At 41.7% G+C, this 13,470-nt stretch overlaps 1 protein-coding gene across 1 annotated transcript; it reads right to left on the bottom strand.

Annotated features, from left to right (window-relative positions):
• Positions 1-524: 524 nt before the first annotated feature.
• On the bottom strand, positions 525-13,235 carry plod1a (procollagen-lysine, 2-oxoglutarate 5-dioxygenase 1a). Its single transcript, XM_061258049.1, has 19 exons — positions 12,985-13,235; positions 11,740-11,831; positions 10,591-10,724; positions 9,854-10,017; positions 8,835-8,947; positions 8,519-8,582; positions 6,896-6,993; positions 6,423-6,524; positions 6,082-6,213; positions 5,482-5,603; positions 4,858-4,962; positions 4,377-4,502; positions 4,009-4,150; positions 3,720-3,833; positions 3,158-3,223; positions 2,660-2,764; positions 2,410-2,556; positions 2,150-2,275; positions 525-1,440 (listed from the first exon to the last, which is right to left on the bottom strand). The coding sequence occupies exons 1-19, from the start codon at positions 13,082-13,084 to the stop codon at positions 1,285-1,287; spliced, it is 2,208 nt and encodes a 735-aa protein (XP_061114033.1). The 5' UTR covers positions 13,085-13,235; the 3' UTR covers positions 525-1,284.
• Between the last annotated feature and the right edge of the window lie 235 nt (positions 13,236-13,470).

Raw genomic sequence — 13,470 nt, 5'->3', positions numbered from 1 at the left:
ACAAATGACACAAGTACTACCCATGTATTGGTAAGCTCTTGTAACATGCAGCCATATTAATATTGGCGAGACATTGGCTCAGGAGGTAAGAGCAGTCATCTGATAGTTGGATCCCTCCATGGGTGTGTCAAGGATCCCTGAGCAAGCTAACCTAGCTGGTTGGTGCCTTGCATGGCAGCCAATCGCCTTTGTCGTGCGAGTGCGAGTGTGTGAATGGATGAATAAGAAGCAGTGCTTTGGATAAAGGTGCTATATAAATGCCAACCATTTACCATTTACAACCAACCAATCTGGGATGGGGCCAAATTGATCTAAAAACAGGCTGTAAAGGGTCATCACAATGCTCTGTGAAGACAAAGTGCCCACAAAGCTTCTCCCAGTTTGGTACTACCGTACTACCGTGTTCCCTGTATATCCTTCTCAGGGTTGGACTACGGGGAGCAGAGGGCTACAGATGGCAATGGTTTGGGTTATATGTGAGGGTGCATGTAAAATATACAAGGCAGAACAAAACAATAGGCACATTTTGTGTTTTCCTTTTTGTTTTAATTGACATTAGTCCAAAACAGTGAAAAGAAAAGACAAACTATAATTTGGTTTTTACTAATAATGGAATAATTTTTCCATAGTTGGTTGCATGAAGTCAATGGGCATAAAACAGTAATTTTTAGTTCCAAAATTACGGCACAAAAAAAACAATGATCCGCCAAACATTTAAAACAATGACATTTTTGGAGGTCATTATAATAAACCGCCATTAAAACGAACAATGCGCTGCTATGAACGGAACGCATTGTCACCATAAAACAGTAAAATTCTCTTTTACAAACAACTCATTACCAAATCCTACATCCAAGCTTTGTTCTTTGTGACTCGCGTGAGGTTACATAATTTTAAAATGAATAAATATCACCACCACTGCCTATGCTCATATGGGAATTGCATAATATCAATCCTCAACAGCAACTGAATTTGGAGTGTCAATACAAATGAGAGCAAACACATAAATTCCAAGTACCAATTTCTTTTTAAAGAGACCAACATTTAAAAAAATTCACTGATTGAATAAAGGCACTTTTTTTCATCAAAACAGGCTAACTGCCTAATTTCTGGAGGACTGATTTTCCAGACAGTCATTAAGCCCACCCCCTCCCCCCCCTTTCAAGTCTTTAGTTGGATATTTCTGGTTTAAGGCAGAACTCGGCCCGAGTTCGTTCTGTATCGCTACCAAAAGCCAACGTGGTTAAAATAAGAGGAAAGAAGAATGAAAAAGGCACAGGTGTCTCAGGGGTCCACAAAGGACACAGAGATGTAGCGGACCCCCCCGGTGGTGGGAAGCCCCTCGTGGTAGTGTGTGAGACGTCCTGGGTGCATGAGGGACCATCCTTTGCGTGGAGCATCGACTGAACAGTTATATCTGAGAAACCGGCACCCTCCGCCCTTCAGAGAGAAAACAAAAACACAAAACCTGGGTCCAATACACAAGCATTTCTATATTTGGATGCTGTACTACAAGAAACTGACACCATATATTGTATTCCTACCTCAAAGTGTGCCGATCTTAAGTTTCTTATTTCTTTTTAAAAATCGAATCATGAATTTAAAAAAACAAATTGGACAGCAAACAAGATTATATATGACATTCAGAGTACTGTTTTAAAGTATACGCTTGTGTGTTGTACAGCACTCGATTAAGAGTCTGCACAGTCTTGCAGAGCTGCAGTGTCTGCAGGCATTTGTGGTTCCTCTCTGTCACTGTTCACTGAAACACATTAAAAACTAAAAGAAACTGCTACCCTCCAGGACTGGATTCTGACACCTGTGGACTACATCAACAACAGTAGCCACTGTTTATGGCTTTCTCCAAGTAAGAGCTTATTCATGCCTAAATGTGATTTCATGTACTGTAATGTCATGTCCCACGAAAGACCCTTGGAAGGGCCATAATTACACAATAAAATGATATTTCCATCAAAATCAGACACAGTTCTTAAAAACAAGGTGAAGAAACATCCATCATTTACTTTATCTGTAAGGGGGTGAGCTAAGAAAGGCAACACAAGTTCGGCAGTACACGTAGCAGCCCATGAAGAGGCCGTACACACAGAAAACGGTGCGTTAGCAGCACCGGCACACGGCCCACCCTCACCTCGTAATCGATCCCCAGCTGGTTGAGTGCGATATTTACAGTGAATGTGGATGCGTCGTGGTGAGGCCTTAAAAATGGCTGCTCGTCGGGTTTATACCGAACCACAAACGCCAAGTCAAACTGAGCCTGCAAAGAAAGACAACAGTCTATGTTTCCCAATTTTCAAAAAGTTAATTTGACTGTCCGCCAGAATGGTTTCCTCCTCAGGGTAAAAACAATAAAATCTATTAAAAGCATTCCATTTAGTGAGTTAACCTTACCTTGGTGTAATATCCAGGGTACAATTTCTCTGTGATGGGTGCAATGTAATCCAACAAGAACTTCTGCCACTCTCTCTCGAAGCCAACTTGATTCATGTGGATGTCAATGGTGGGAACATTTTCATATCCCCCTTGGATACGTTTGTCCTGAGAGAAAACATACCAAGAACAACAAGGAATCGTTTGGTACGAGAGAATGCACAACATTCAGGGCATCATTCCTGTGATGATTTTGAACAAAATGCCATACCGTATTTCGCCCTCCTGACCACTGGCCAAAGTGCTCCATCTCTTCAACGAGGTGGTCACAGCCAACGTCCGTGAAGATAGGAAACCAGTACACATCAGGGCAAGGCTGCAGAAAGAGGAACGTCAAAGAACTGGCCAGCAACTTCAAAATTGTAATAACTCATTGTGATAACTATTTTTTAAAGGGTTTAAAAAATACCAGTTTAAAAACTTCAACTTTAAAGACCATTGAATACTTGAACAGATTATGGAAGCCTTTGAAATGATTCAAGGTAACACGTCCTTAAACCACCTGAATGACTGGAGCTATGGTTTGCACGTTCACACATGAGTATACAGCACATTGTTCGCTGAAGGAATGTAGGAATTACATTTTGCTGTACAAATTATAAATCATTCATGAAAATACCTGGAAATGGCATGGAATATGAAAAGTGAAAAGTGAATTCTGTCAGAATGTTTTCTCCAGTGAAAAAAAAGACTTGATGAGTTTACTCACAGTTTCTATGAAATTGTCTTTCATTATTCGGCTGTAATTTGGATGAATGTATCGCTCTCCCCAGTCCTGTGGAGAGAGAGAAATTATATTATTAGCCACAGAAAATGGAACAAAGTAGCAATATAATTTTGAAGTTACACCATGTCACTCACCAGAGGCTAAACACTTAAAAGGCAGTAGGGCACTTTTTGATAAAAGTTTTAATCTATTTTCAATTGGCCAAAGGCTTTACACTTGTAGAGCATTCGGAGGTTTGTGGTCTAAAGCAAAAATAAAAATGCACTTCAAACAGCTCCAAAGAAGCAGCACTGTTATGTTTCCAGAGGCTGTACATATAAACTGATTTTGAGTGTTTACAGCTGCCAAGCAACAGAGGAAATGGCTCCAACTAGAAAGAATAATAGTTATAATAATAACTATTCTGACTTTCAACACCTTTCCTCCACTGGAATGTGCCATCTGTTCTGATATTGCAGATATAGTACTTTAGCCCTCTGGTGATAAACAGCACCCACAGGCTTTGGAAGTGTATAATCATGTTAACTTTGTATTTATTTCTCACCACTGGGTTCTCAAAGATTTGCCAGAGGTCATTGTGCAGGTGTGTGGTCACATAGTTTTCAGTTGACACCACGCGTCCAAATTCGTGCCTGTTGGTAACAAACATGAAGACACCCTGCAAGACAGCAAGGAGAGGGTCAGTACAACAACCTTAAATGTTTAAATGTGAGGTAAACATTGGGATGTCTATATCATATCACACATACACACACACACACACACACTGACCACACAAACACACATACACCCCCACACACCACACACAGACACCCCCTCCAGGAAGCACTGACCAGGTTCCTGAGTTTGTGGCAGAAGGTCATGTCGGAATCCAAGTTGTTGGATAAAAAGTAGTTGTTCCCAGAGAGTTCATTCCTCAAGACGCTGCCCTTCACCAAGTATACACTGGATATGTAGGGAACGTTCCAGACACCACTGCAAGAAACACAAGAACAGCAATCGATTTAAAGGCATTAAGACAGTTTACTCGCAAAAAAATTCCTAGCACACACTGCTAATAATGATATATCATTGTTATACAATAACAGAAGGATGCCTGTTTAAGCTGTAACTGACTGCGAGATTCAAACTTTAAAAGGATTCAGGGACAGAATTCAGGCTCTTCTGATGTCAGCAGCGGTTTGACGGAAAGCGCACTTACACCCTGCGCCCCAACACAATGTCCACGTAGTCCTCGGACCTGGCGTAGTATCCGTCCGCACTGAGCGCGCCCCAGAAGTTAGACCACAGCTTGCCTACCCGCGTGATCATCGGAGCGATTACGGGTCTGCAGGTCAAAGGTCATGTGAAAAATCAGGGCCGGTCCTGCCAGCTCTTCACGTATGTCCCACATCCCATTTCACACACAGGCTTTGCCTTAACCATGACACCAAACCCTTTCAGCCCCAAGTACTCGCGATCTTATAACTTTTCAACCAATCAAAATGACTGCTGTACTATTGTTTTAAACCCCCTATTAAAACCCATTTTTCAACTTTTTAAAACCCAAAATTCTCAACTTTCCCAATTCTCTCAACCGAAGCCAGAAGCCCTTGGGACTCGGGTGGAACCACTTGGGCGTGTGACTGAAAGGGTTAAGATGCCACACAGGATTTGCCTGACATGGGAATCTCCACACTCACCGGTTCTGCTCGATGAGGATTTTGAGGGTGTCGGCATTCTTCAGGACCACTTCCACATCTATACTGAAGAAATATTCACACTCGCCGTCCTGACGGCAAACATCTCTGGTGGACCACACAAACAGAGGCGTGCCATTAATAACCCTTCACACTTTCCCTCCAAATGGTGCAATTTAAACACCGCAATGATCTGTGCACTTTCACCATTCATTTCTGATTGCATTGCATTTCTTTTATATTCTAGAAGCCTTACGAAATAACAAATGATAGAGTTTACCTCCATTAAACCTTGAAAGTATTCCAACATTACATGTTATTTGGACCATGAGTATTTCCAGACTTCCAGTTCCGTGCTTGAACACAAAGAGCTTGGCACAACTTCTGAATCCACCAAGTTACCAAAGTTATGAACTTAAAATGTGGATTTTCACATTTGTGATAAAAAGATCTTGATACTGTTACTTCCTCTTCTGGCTGCTTAATGCGGATTACAGCCCACAGCGACACCTTGAGTATAAGGGCGGAGGCCACCGGAAAACTCATGACCCCAATATACTGCATGACAAATAGGACCATTTATAATTACATTTAACTTTTTACAATGAAATTAGCGCGTGAACTCACAAGCCTAGATTGCGTGATGTCGTGCTATCCATCTCCTCCTCTGGACCAATCACTTTCACCGCCTGGTACTCCTTCCCATGACGCTCTAGGAAAGTGCTGACATGTTTCTTGTGGTGTGGTTCCTGTAAAGTTTACCAAAGGTGAAGAGCAAAAATTTCACGTAAATTGTCATATCAGTTATTTTAGCAAGCATGTACATATTTAAATTCACTAAGACCTTGAGAAAAACCAAGAGTTTTAAGGCATGTCAAATTACAATCAAATGTTTTTAAGGATCCAATTCTAGCACAGTTCTGCTTCAGCGAAAGTAAAATATTTCATATTCACTATATTCCAATCACTCTTGAAAGTGGTATTCAGTACCATTTCGAGGATAATTATGATTCGGTTTAGAGTTCACACAGCCCTGGTTTTAGACTCAAGAAGCTAGAGGTAATGCCACTGGTTCTAGCACCAGAGGGCACTGTTTTCCCTATTGCTTTCGACCCAAGCCAAACCGCACGTTCACGCCTTCTTGAATAAGTTACACAGCCACATCCGACCTGGACTGCACGGTACGGCGAGTAGCCGACCGGTCGTGCAGTGAAAGGGGTCACTCGCCTGATTGTAAATGAAGAGCTTGAGTTTGTCTTTCGGGTATTTCATGTTCAGCAGACGCTCGAAGAAGGCAGAAACGAACGGGGTCTGCTGCTGGATGAAGATCCCGATGACAACCAGGGGGTAGTCGCTCTCCTGAGGGGGGAGACACGGATTTCAGCCATAACTGGAGCAGGTCTGGGCTTGTGAGACATGCCTCGCATTATAACCAGGGTACAGAAAGTAAAGAACACAAAAAGGATTATCAATAAAAAAGAAAATGGCCCTTGCAGTTGGAAGCCATGCACTATATGATATAATGTTTAACAGCCTAAGTTCATGTTCATGCATAATCGACTGCCTACCTTTAGCTCAGAGAGTGGTCTCAAGTCCATTTCACACACAGTGCAGCCTGTTTCAAATGTCCACACCCTGGGAATGTAATTACCAAGGTAGTTTATCTGCAGCTGGAAAACAAACAGATTTTATTAAACTGTTAGTGTAATTATGCATTAAAAAAGGAAAAACAATAGATAAAGCCAAACAATTAAATATGTATTTTATCCCCGACTCAATATATTAATATAATCAAATAACTGGCCTTACAATTACTACAAGCTTCATTTCAAGAATCCAAAATAAGCTAGTAAATATGAAATCATTTCAAAAAGCTATTGTTGATGTTGCTGAAAACAGTTCTGATATGTTACAAGAAAAGGACACATTTTAAGTAGTATTGCTTTCTGAAACACAGTTGATGATTAGATATTTTGACTGGTAAAGGTACAAGTTTATATAATGCATATCTCTGAGCCTTCATTGGCAGGCATTCTCTCACCTTGGTGGGTCCATTTCCATGAATAATAACCGGGAGAGTATCATACAGTACATTCCTGGCCCGAACCCTTCCGTCCTCAAACTTCAGAACCACCTCATCTGAACATCAACACAAGCCACACACAAGACGCATCGCTAATTCTCGTCATCCAAAACTTCAAAACGTCTGGAGCAAATATTGACATATATTTTAAAATGCACTAATGTGTTCTAACGCTGCAGAAATGAATACATTAATACATTAACTTGTGAAAAGTTAACTACAAACTAATGTAGTTAACTTACAGATTAATATTGCAGTAGTTAGTTAATTTGTTAATGCCAATTCATGTAACATTATTGTAAAGTGTTACTGTTACCTGCTTTAAAGCTACTTTCCATTTCATAATATTCACAAACGAAATGCGAAATATAGACCTTGGGACTAAATATAAAATGCTTAGTATGTTTCTTCTTATATTCCCTAATGACAGCAAAATTTAAGATAGCCTTTGCGAACCTTCATTTGCTAAATAAACTTTAAACGAGGAACGTAAGCTTTTTTTATTTTTTATGTGTATTTATTTATTTATTTACATGTTTTGCTGGAAAAGTTCAAAACAAAAATTGTGTTGTTATGTTTCCTGCCTGGAGCCCAAATGAGGGCAGGGAACAAGGAGGCAGTCAGAGCAGAGGTGTAAGGTTCCTGTGATCGCCGCACGCTCTGGCTTTATTAGGTCTAATGAAGCAGCTGCTTCTCTTTATGGTACACAATGGTGCCCCAGTCGCCCTGGGTCTCGGGTTGCTGGGTGCCTGTCTGTGAGACGGCCTACGTGTGCACAGGCACATCTCACAGCCAGCTCAGACATTCCACACACACACACAGTCAGAGCGGGCTGAGAAACTCCACACACACACAGGCAGAGCGGGCTGAGAAACTCCACACACACACAGTCAGAGCGGGCTGAGAAACTCCACACACACACACAGTCAAAGAGGGCTGAGAGACTCCACACACACACACAGTCAAAGAGGGCTGAGAAACTCCACACACACACACAGTCAGAGCGGGCTGAGAAACTCCACGCACACTCGCACGCGCGCGCGCACGCTCGCGCACGCACACACACACACACACACACACACACACACACAGACACACACAGATATACACACAGTCAGAGCAAGCTCAGAGGCTCCACACACACGCACAAATACACACACAGTCAGAGAGGACTCAGAAGAAACTGGCACCTCTCCAGGAAGACCACCCCTTTCCCCGAGAGGGGGGAAGCAGGCTTTGGAGAAAGCTCATAACTCTCTCAGAGCCTCTGAAAGCTAATACGCCATAAAAAGGGAAATAAATAGAAAAAGATCCTTCCGTTTCCCTGATTCTTTTTAATCTGAGTTCATGCTGGGACCCTCTTTATGAAGTGGAAACTGTTCAAAGCACAAGGTAGCAGATTTTATTTACGCTTGTGCCAGCTTTGATAGCTCATTATCTCTGGTAGTTCTGGCAAACATGTGGTCCATTTTTCATTTGTTTTACAAATAAAGCAGTAATAAGTACAGTAACGTTTACACATTGGTTTTCAAGAAGCAAATATTTGCATGAAAATATGAACATTGCAAAACATTGCCTTACCTATAGCTCCATGAAGATTCTGAAACAATCTACACTTGTTGTCCAAAGATATATTTATAGATTTCTGGAAGACATCACAAGATAAAAAAATATGTTTTAGACATTTTCCAAAGTGGCACAGAAAGACTACCACATATGTAATAAAAGCCAATAGTCATCATGAGATCTCGAATAAGCATGAAAAAAAACAAAGCAATAAAACTAAATATGTAAGAAAACCTGTAATTCAGCTGTTGCTGACTTACATAATTGCCCAAACTTTTCCTGTGAGCCAAGGCTTAGAGCAACAAAAAGGAAGACACCGTAAACATCTTACCCTTTTTTCTGTTTCGATATAAATCTTAGTGTAGAAAAGCTGATCGCTATCGTCGTCTTTTCCCGTCCAGTCCGCCACCATCTCTTTGAGGTTCGGTGCGTAACCAATGATCCCTGCGGGGACACAAATGACCAGAGAGCGTTATTCTAGAGCCGAGGGGAGAGGGTCAAGCCTGCTTAGCCTCCGAAGACCTTTCTGCAATTTGACATAAACCTGAGATTACAGACATTCTAAACGCGAGTTCTAGAACACGGACGTAGAATATTGAAGAAATATAAATGAATGAAAACATTGCACTTCAAAGGGTTAAAGCTCTGCAGTTCAACGCTTCCGACTGCGTGTCTGCAACACGGAGGGCCGAGCCCCTGTTTTTGCTTCCGCGGGCTCTTTAACTCAATGGCAGGTTTCAGAACGAGAGGCATAAATTTACACTTACTGAGGCTTTCCTAAATTCACGGTCTCGGACTGGAACAACAGGGGCAGGGCCAAATGAACGCGTGCCTAGTGTCCTGAAAGGAGCTTCTGTCCTCTTACAGGCACTGACTTATGCATAGTAAACAGCATAGAAAAATTCACCTCGGCTTAATGCAGCGTATGAGCACTTATGATGCCATTTTAGGACAGCTTTTACCCCCGGCCTTCTTGCTCGTCAAATTACATTAATTTAGCAAATGCTCTTATCCAGAGAGATTTACAGTGAAAGGTAACATAAGTGCACCTCCAGCATTCTGTGAGCAATAGTGCCAGTCCTGACGAATAACATTCTCCTTCCAGCAAGTGTAAAGCATTACATTACATTAATGGCATTTGGCAGATGCCCCATGTACCTTAACCACTATGCTACGGGCCGCCCTATGAAGACCTGTACCAAACTCCATGTAAAGACTGTATGGGTCAGAGTTCACCCTTTTATTTTATAACAATGAAAATTCTATTTGTTATTTGTACAGACGACGCCATGCTGAAATGGGCACCGGAAGGAGCCTTTCGTATCTTGGGGGAGGTTTACACACACACACCTCCGGAGCCCAGGAACCTCTTGCCCTCCCTGACGTGCGGGTGTTTGTCCTCCAGGTGCCGGTCAGGCCAGATTAGGGTCTCTGCAGAGAAGACCACCTTGTGCCTCGCCTGCTTGAACTTCTTCAGTAGCTCCTTGGGACCCGAAGCGAAGACCACATCGTAGCTAAGAACAAGGGGAAATAAACACCACTGCACTGTCAACACCAATGAACCAGGTCAAAACAGAGGCAAATAAACACCACTGCACTGTCAACACCAATGAACCAGGTCAAAACAGAGGCGTGGACACTGGCACTGTGTATTGCAACTCTTTTCATAACAAGCAATACAAAGATGTATGAGATGTGTTCTGATATTCTGTTACAGCCCAGCTGTACTACTGAAATGTTTTGTCAATATTCTAACATTGACACAAATGGTAAACACACTGCATATAATGCTTTCTTCCAAAGCACTTTACAATTAATGCCTCTCATTCACCCATTCACACACGCACTCACTCACACACCAATGGCAACAGGCGGCCTGAAAGGCACCAGCCATGCAAGGCACCAAACCACCTCGTCAGGAGCAATTGGGGGTTAGGCGTCTTGCTCAGGGACACTTTGACACACCCTCCGACGGCCAGACGACTGCTCTTACCTCCTGAGCTAACGTGGCACATAACATTGCAGCAACATTGTGAGAACGTTAGTGAACGCTGGGTGCTGGCTGGGAGATGACGGTTTGTCCGTACCTGTCGATGAACAGGACGACCTTCTTCGCATCCTTAATCTCTTCCAGGGCAGATTTGAGCAGCCGCACTTTCTGCCCCCCTCCGGGGGCGGTCATGTAGTCCCCACCTCTCCATTTCTCACCCCTTCCCAACACCTACAAAAGCAAACACCACCCAGTTAAACCGGAGCGTTTCCTCTGAAAGACAAAAGCTCTTTCATTTGCCAGCATTTGCCGGGGCAGTGTAAACTGCTTGTGAATGGAGAAGTGACCAGGATGCCGTGTTGAAACACCACTGAATGGAATCAATCCTCATTCAAATGCTGGTCAGACCCTCTGTACACACAGCAATAAAGACAACTCAAGTTTCTGAGAACACATTTCAGCCATCTTAATGCATGGAACATACATAGAATGTACAATATATAATGCTACATCTTAATTTACTTTTAACCAGTATAATAAATTGCCTCATAAAAACTGAACAGTTTTTTTTTTAACTGAGTACCTTAGGGCAATTCCATTGTAACTGAAGTTACAACTGCTGGGTATTTGAGAGGTAAATCTCAATACAGCTCCTGAGGGTTATACAACCCCATGTCAGTCTCTTATGTGTCTGTATTGGACTTCACCACTCAAATATCCTGCAGTTGTAATGTCGGTTACTGTTACTAATGCCTCTTTGCTTTAATCGGAGTGTCCTTGCTGTGGTGGCTGTAAAATTACAAAATGAAGTGAAACTGTTCATTTCCATTTCTAAATTTCATTCAGCAGCATTATTTGTTTTGGGTAAGTTGGGTAAGGAATGCAGCATAGTGCTTGATTTTTTTTTTAAACAAGCAAGGGAAAAAGAATTGGGCACTGTGGATTTACTTTCCTCAAAAACTTATACAAGCAAGTTTGTTTCACTGTGGAGTAAGACAGCTACTTTATATTATTATTATGTCTTTAAAAAAAAAAAAGGATAAAAAAAAGAAGCTTTTTCACTGATACACACTGTGTTTCTATCAATAAACTGCCAAGGACATATTCTATTCCTACAAGTGGCTTGCACTGCAGTTCCTATGTTTTTTTATTTAAGCCCACTGGGACCATGAGTCTCTCTAACGAAATCATCACAATGTGCCTAAACACTCAGTTGAAGCATACAGTTACTCATGTTTTCCCATACCTTGATAGTGTAGTTGAAATGCTCGGCAGAACGTAAAAACCGCCTGAAGCCATCTGTCTCTTTCGTGGCCACGGTCAAAACTAGAAGATTGCCTGACAAAGAGAAAACAATTTGCACAGATGTTTGAACAGATGTCATAAGAGAAGAAGATATTTTAACAGGCAAGGCAAACTTACAGTCGAGAACAAACAAGAGGGTACGACTTCATTATTTATACAATGTATAAACATGCATCACATGTATTAGGCTAGAAGTGATCAACTGTTTACTGTTTTACGGTGTCAGAGTTATTACTCGTCCTCTAAACGTTATGAATGCCAGGTCCACAGGCGTTGCATAGGCTACAGCAAACGTTCAAAATAATATGCAAAAGTATATCCACACATATGTATTCCTGAAAAAGGCCATATTAAATTTGCTTTACATATAGAGTTAGTCTCAAAGTTCTGAGCTCACTGTGGTTCGCGTTTAAACATTTTTCGCGTCAGAACATCACAGATCGGATCGCATCCCGGCCATTATTTTCGATTGCACTTTGTCAGATTAAATTTTCATCACGTATCAGGTAAATTTTCCAATCATAGGTGAGAAACAGAAGCGATTCTATGGTCCTCGATATCGCTAGTGTCTCCTTCCCCTGCAGTCAGTTTAGGCAAAGCAGTTTTGATTTTTTTTTCTTTTTTTTTTCTGTGACATACTGGTCCCGTTAGTCCCCGACCCACAACATAGATTATAATCATCTCTGTTGTTTTGTTTTATCAGCTAAGACTGCAATTAATAACGCGCACAACTCCAAACATGCACTAAGTCTTGCATATTTCCCGTCCCGTCCACGTCAGCAGGAGCCAAGACTGGAAATATCTAGAAAACTGAATAGTTATTTACATTAGTTAGGCTACTGCAGCTGCAGCTTTCGTAACGTGCGCCATTATTATTACAACACGTCGGCCTATCTTCTCGCTACCATTAAATTGTGTAAAGTCTTACAAACAAGCTTTGATTGACTCGTTAGAAGTTAGGCTACTAATCATGACTAACGTTAAACGTTAGCCAGTGTAACTAACTATCATGTAGTCTTGAATAGTAGGACGTTTCATATAATGAGTACAAAAATATAACAGTGGCACTCAATGAGTGTTGAAAATACAACAGGTTAAATTAGTCAATGCAAATTTTGCTACGAACTTCCCATCAAAAACAGCACACCATACAGTATATCACAATACACAAAAAAAAAATTCTTACCTTCGGGTGTCGAACGCTCCTCGCAGTTTATCGCCAGCAACAATGTGGCTAGCCAAATCCCAGAGAAAAGTGCCAAAGCCCGGGTTCCCATCTTAAGCATCCTCACGCACTGTAGCGACCAAAAACCAAAGCTGCAGATTCAGTCTCTATTAGAACTATATACACCAATGTATTTGCTTTGATTTATCTGTCCGCCTCTTCTCACGCAGAGAAGTTAGCTTGCAAACTAAATCACCGCCCCTCCACCCTCTATGTACATCATCAGATCATCTGGGTTTCCCACGAATCAGCAGCTGCCGCAACTAAGCACATCTGGGAAAACTTCTGGAGGGGGTGGCCTTCCTGTACATGTTAAAATTCATAGGAAAACGACAATAAAACATTTAATTAGCATATTGATTTAGGACAGCCCGATTTTAGTGAGCCAGCAATACACATAATTTATTTAGTTTATTATGGATTTAAACTGTAACGTCAAATTATTCG

The sequence above is a fragment of the Conger conger genome, chromosome 10, assembly GCF_963514075.1.
Source record: "Conger conger chromosome 10, fConCon1.1, whole genome shotgun sequence".
Taxonomy (NCBI): domain Eukaryota; kingdom Metazoa; phylum Chordata; class Actinopteri; order Anguilliformes; family Congridae; genus Conger; species Conger conger.
The sequence above is the reverse complement of the archived record's forward strand: the minus strand, read 5'-3'. Positions and strand labels throughout refer to the sequence as shown.

Excerpts from the sequence above, each read along its gene's own strand:
- plod1a (XM_061258049.1), bottom strand. The coding sequence starts at position 13,084 with ATGCTTAAGATGGGAACCCGGGCTTTGGCACTTTTCTCTGGGATTTGG. Across the intron at positions 10,018-10,590 it reads GTCGTCCTGTTCATCGACAG|CTACGATGTGGTCTTCGCTT; the intron begins GTACGGACAAAC and ends CCTTGTTCTTAG. Across the intron at positions 3,834-4,008 it reads GCCACAAACTCAGGAACCTG|GGTGTCTTCATGTTTGTTAC; the intron begins GTCAGTGCTTCC and ends GCTGTCTTGCAG.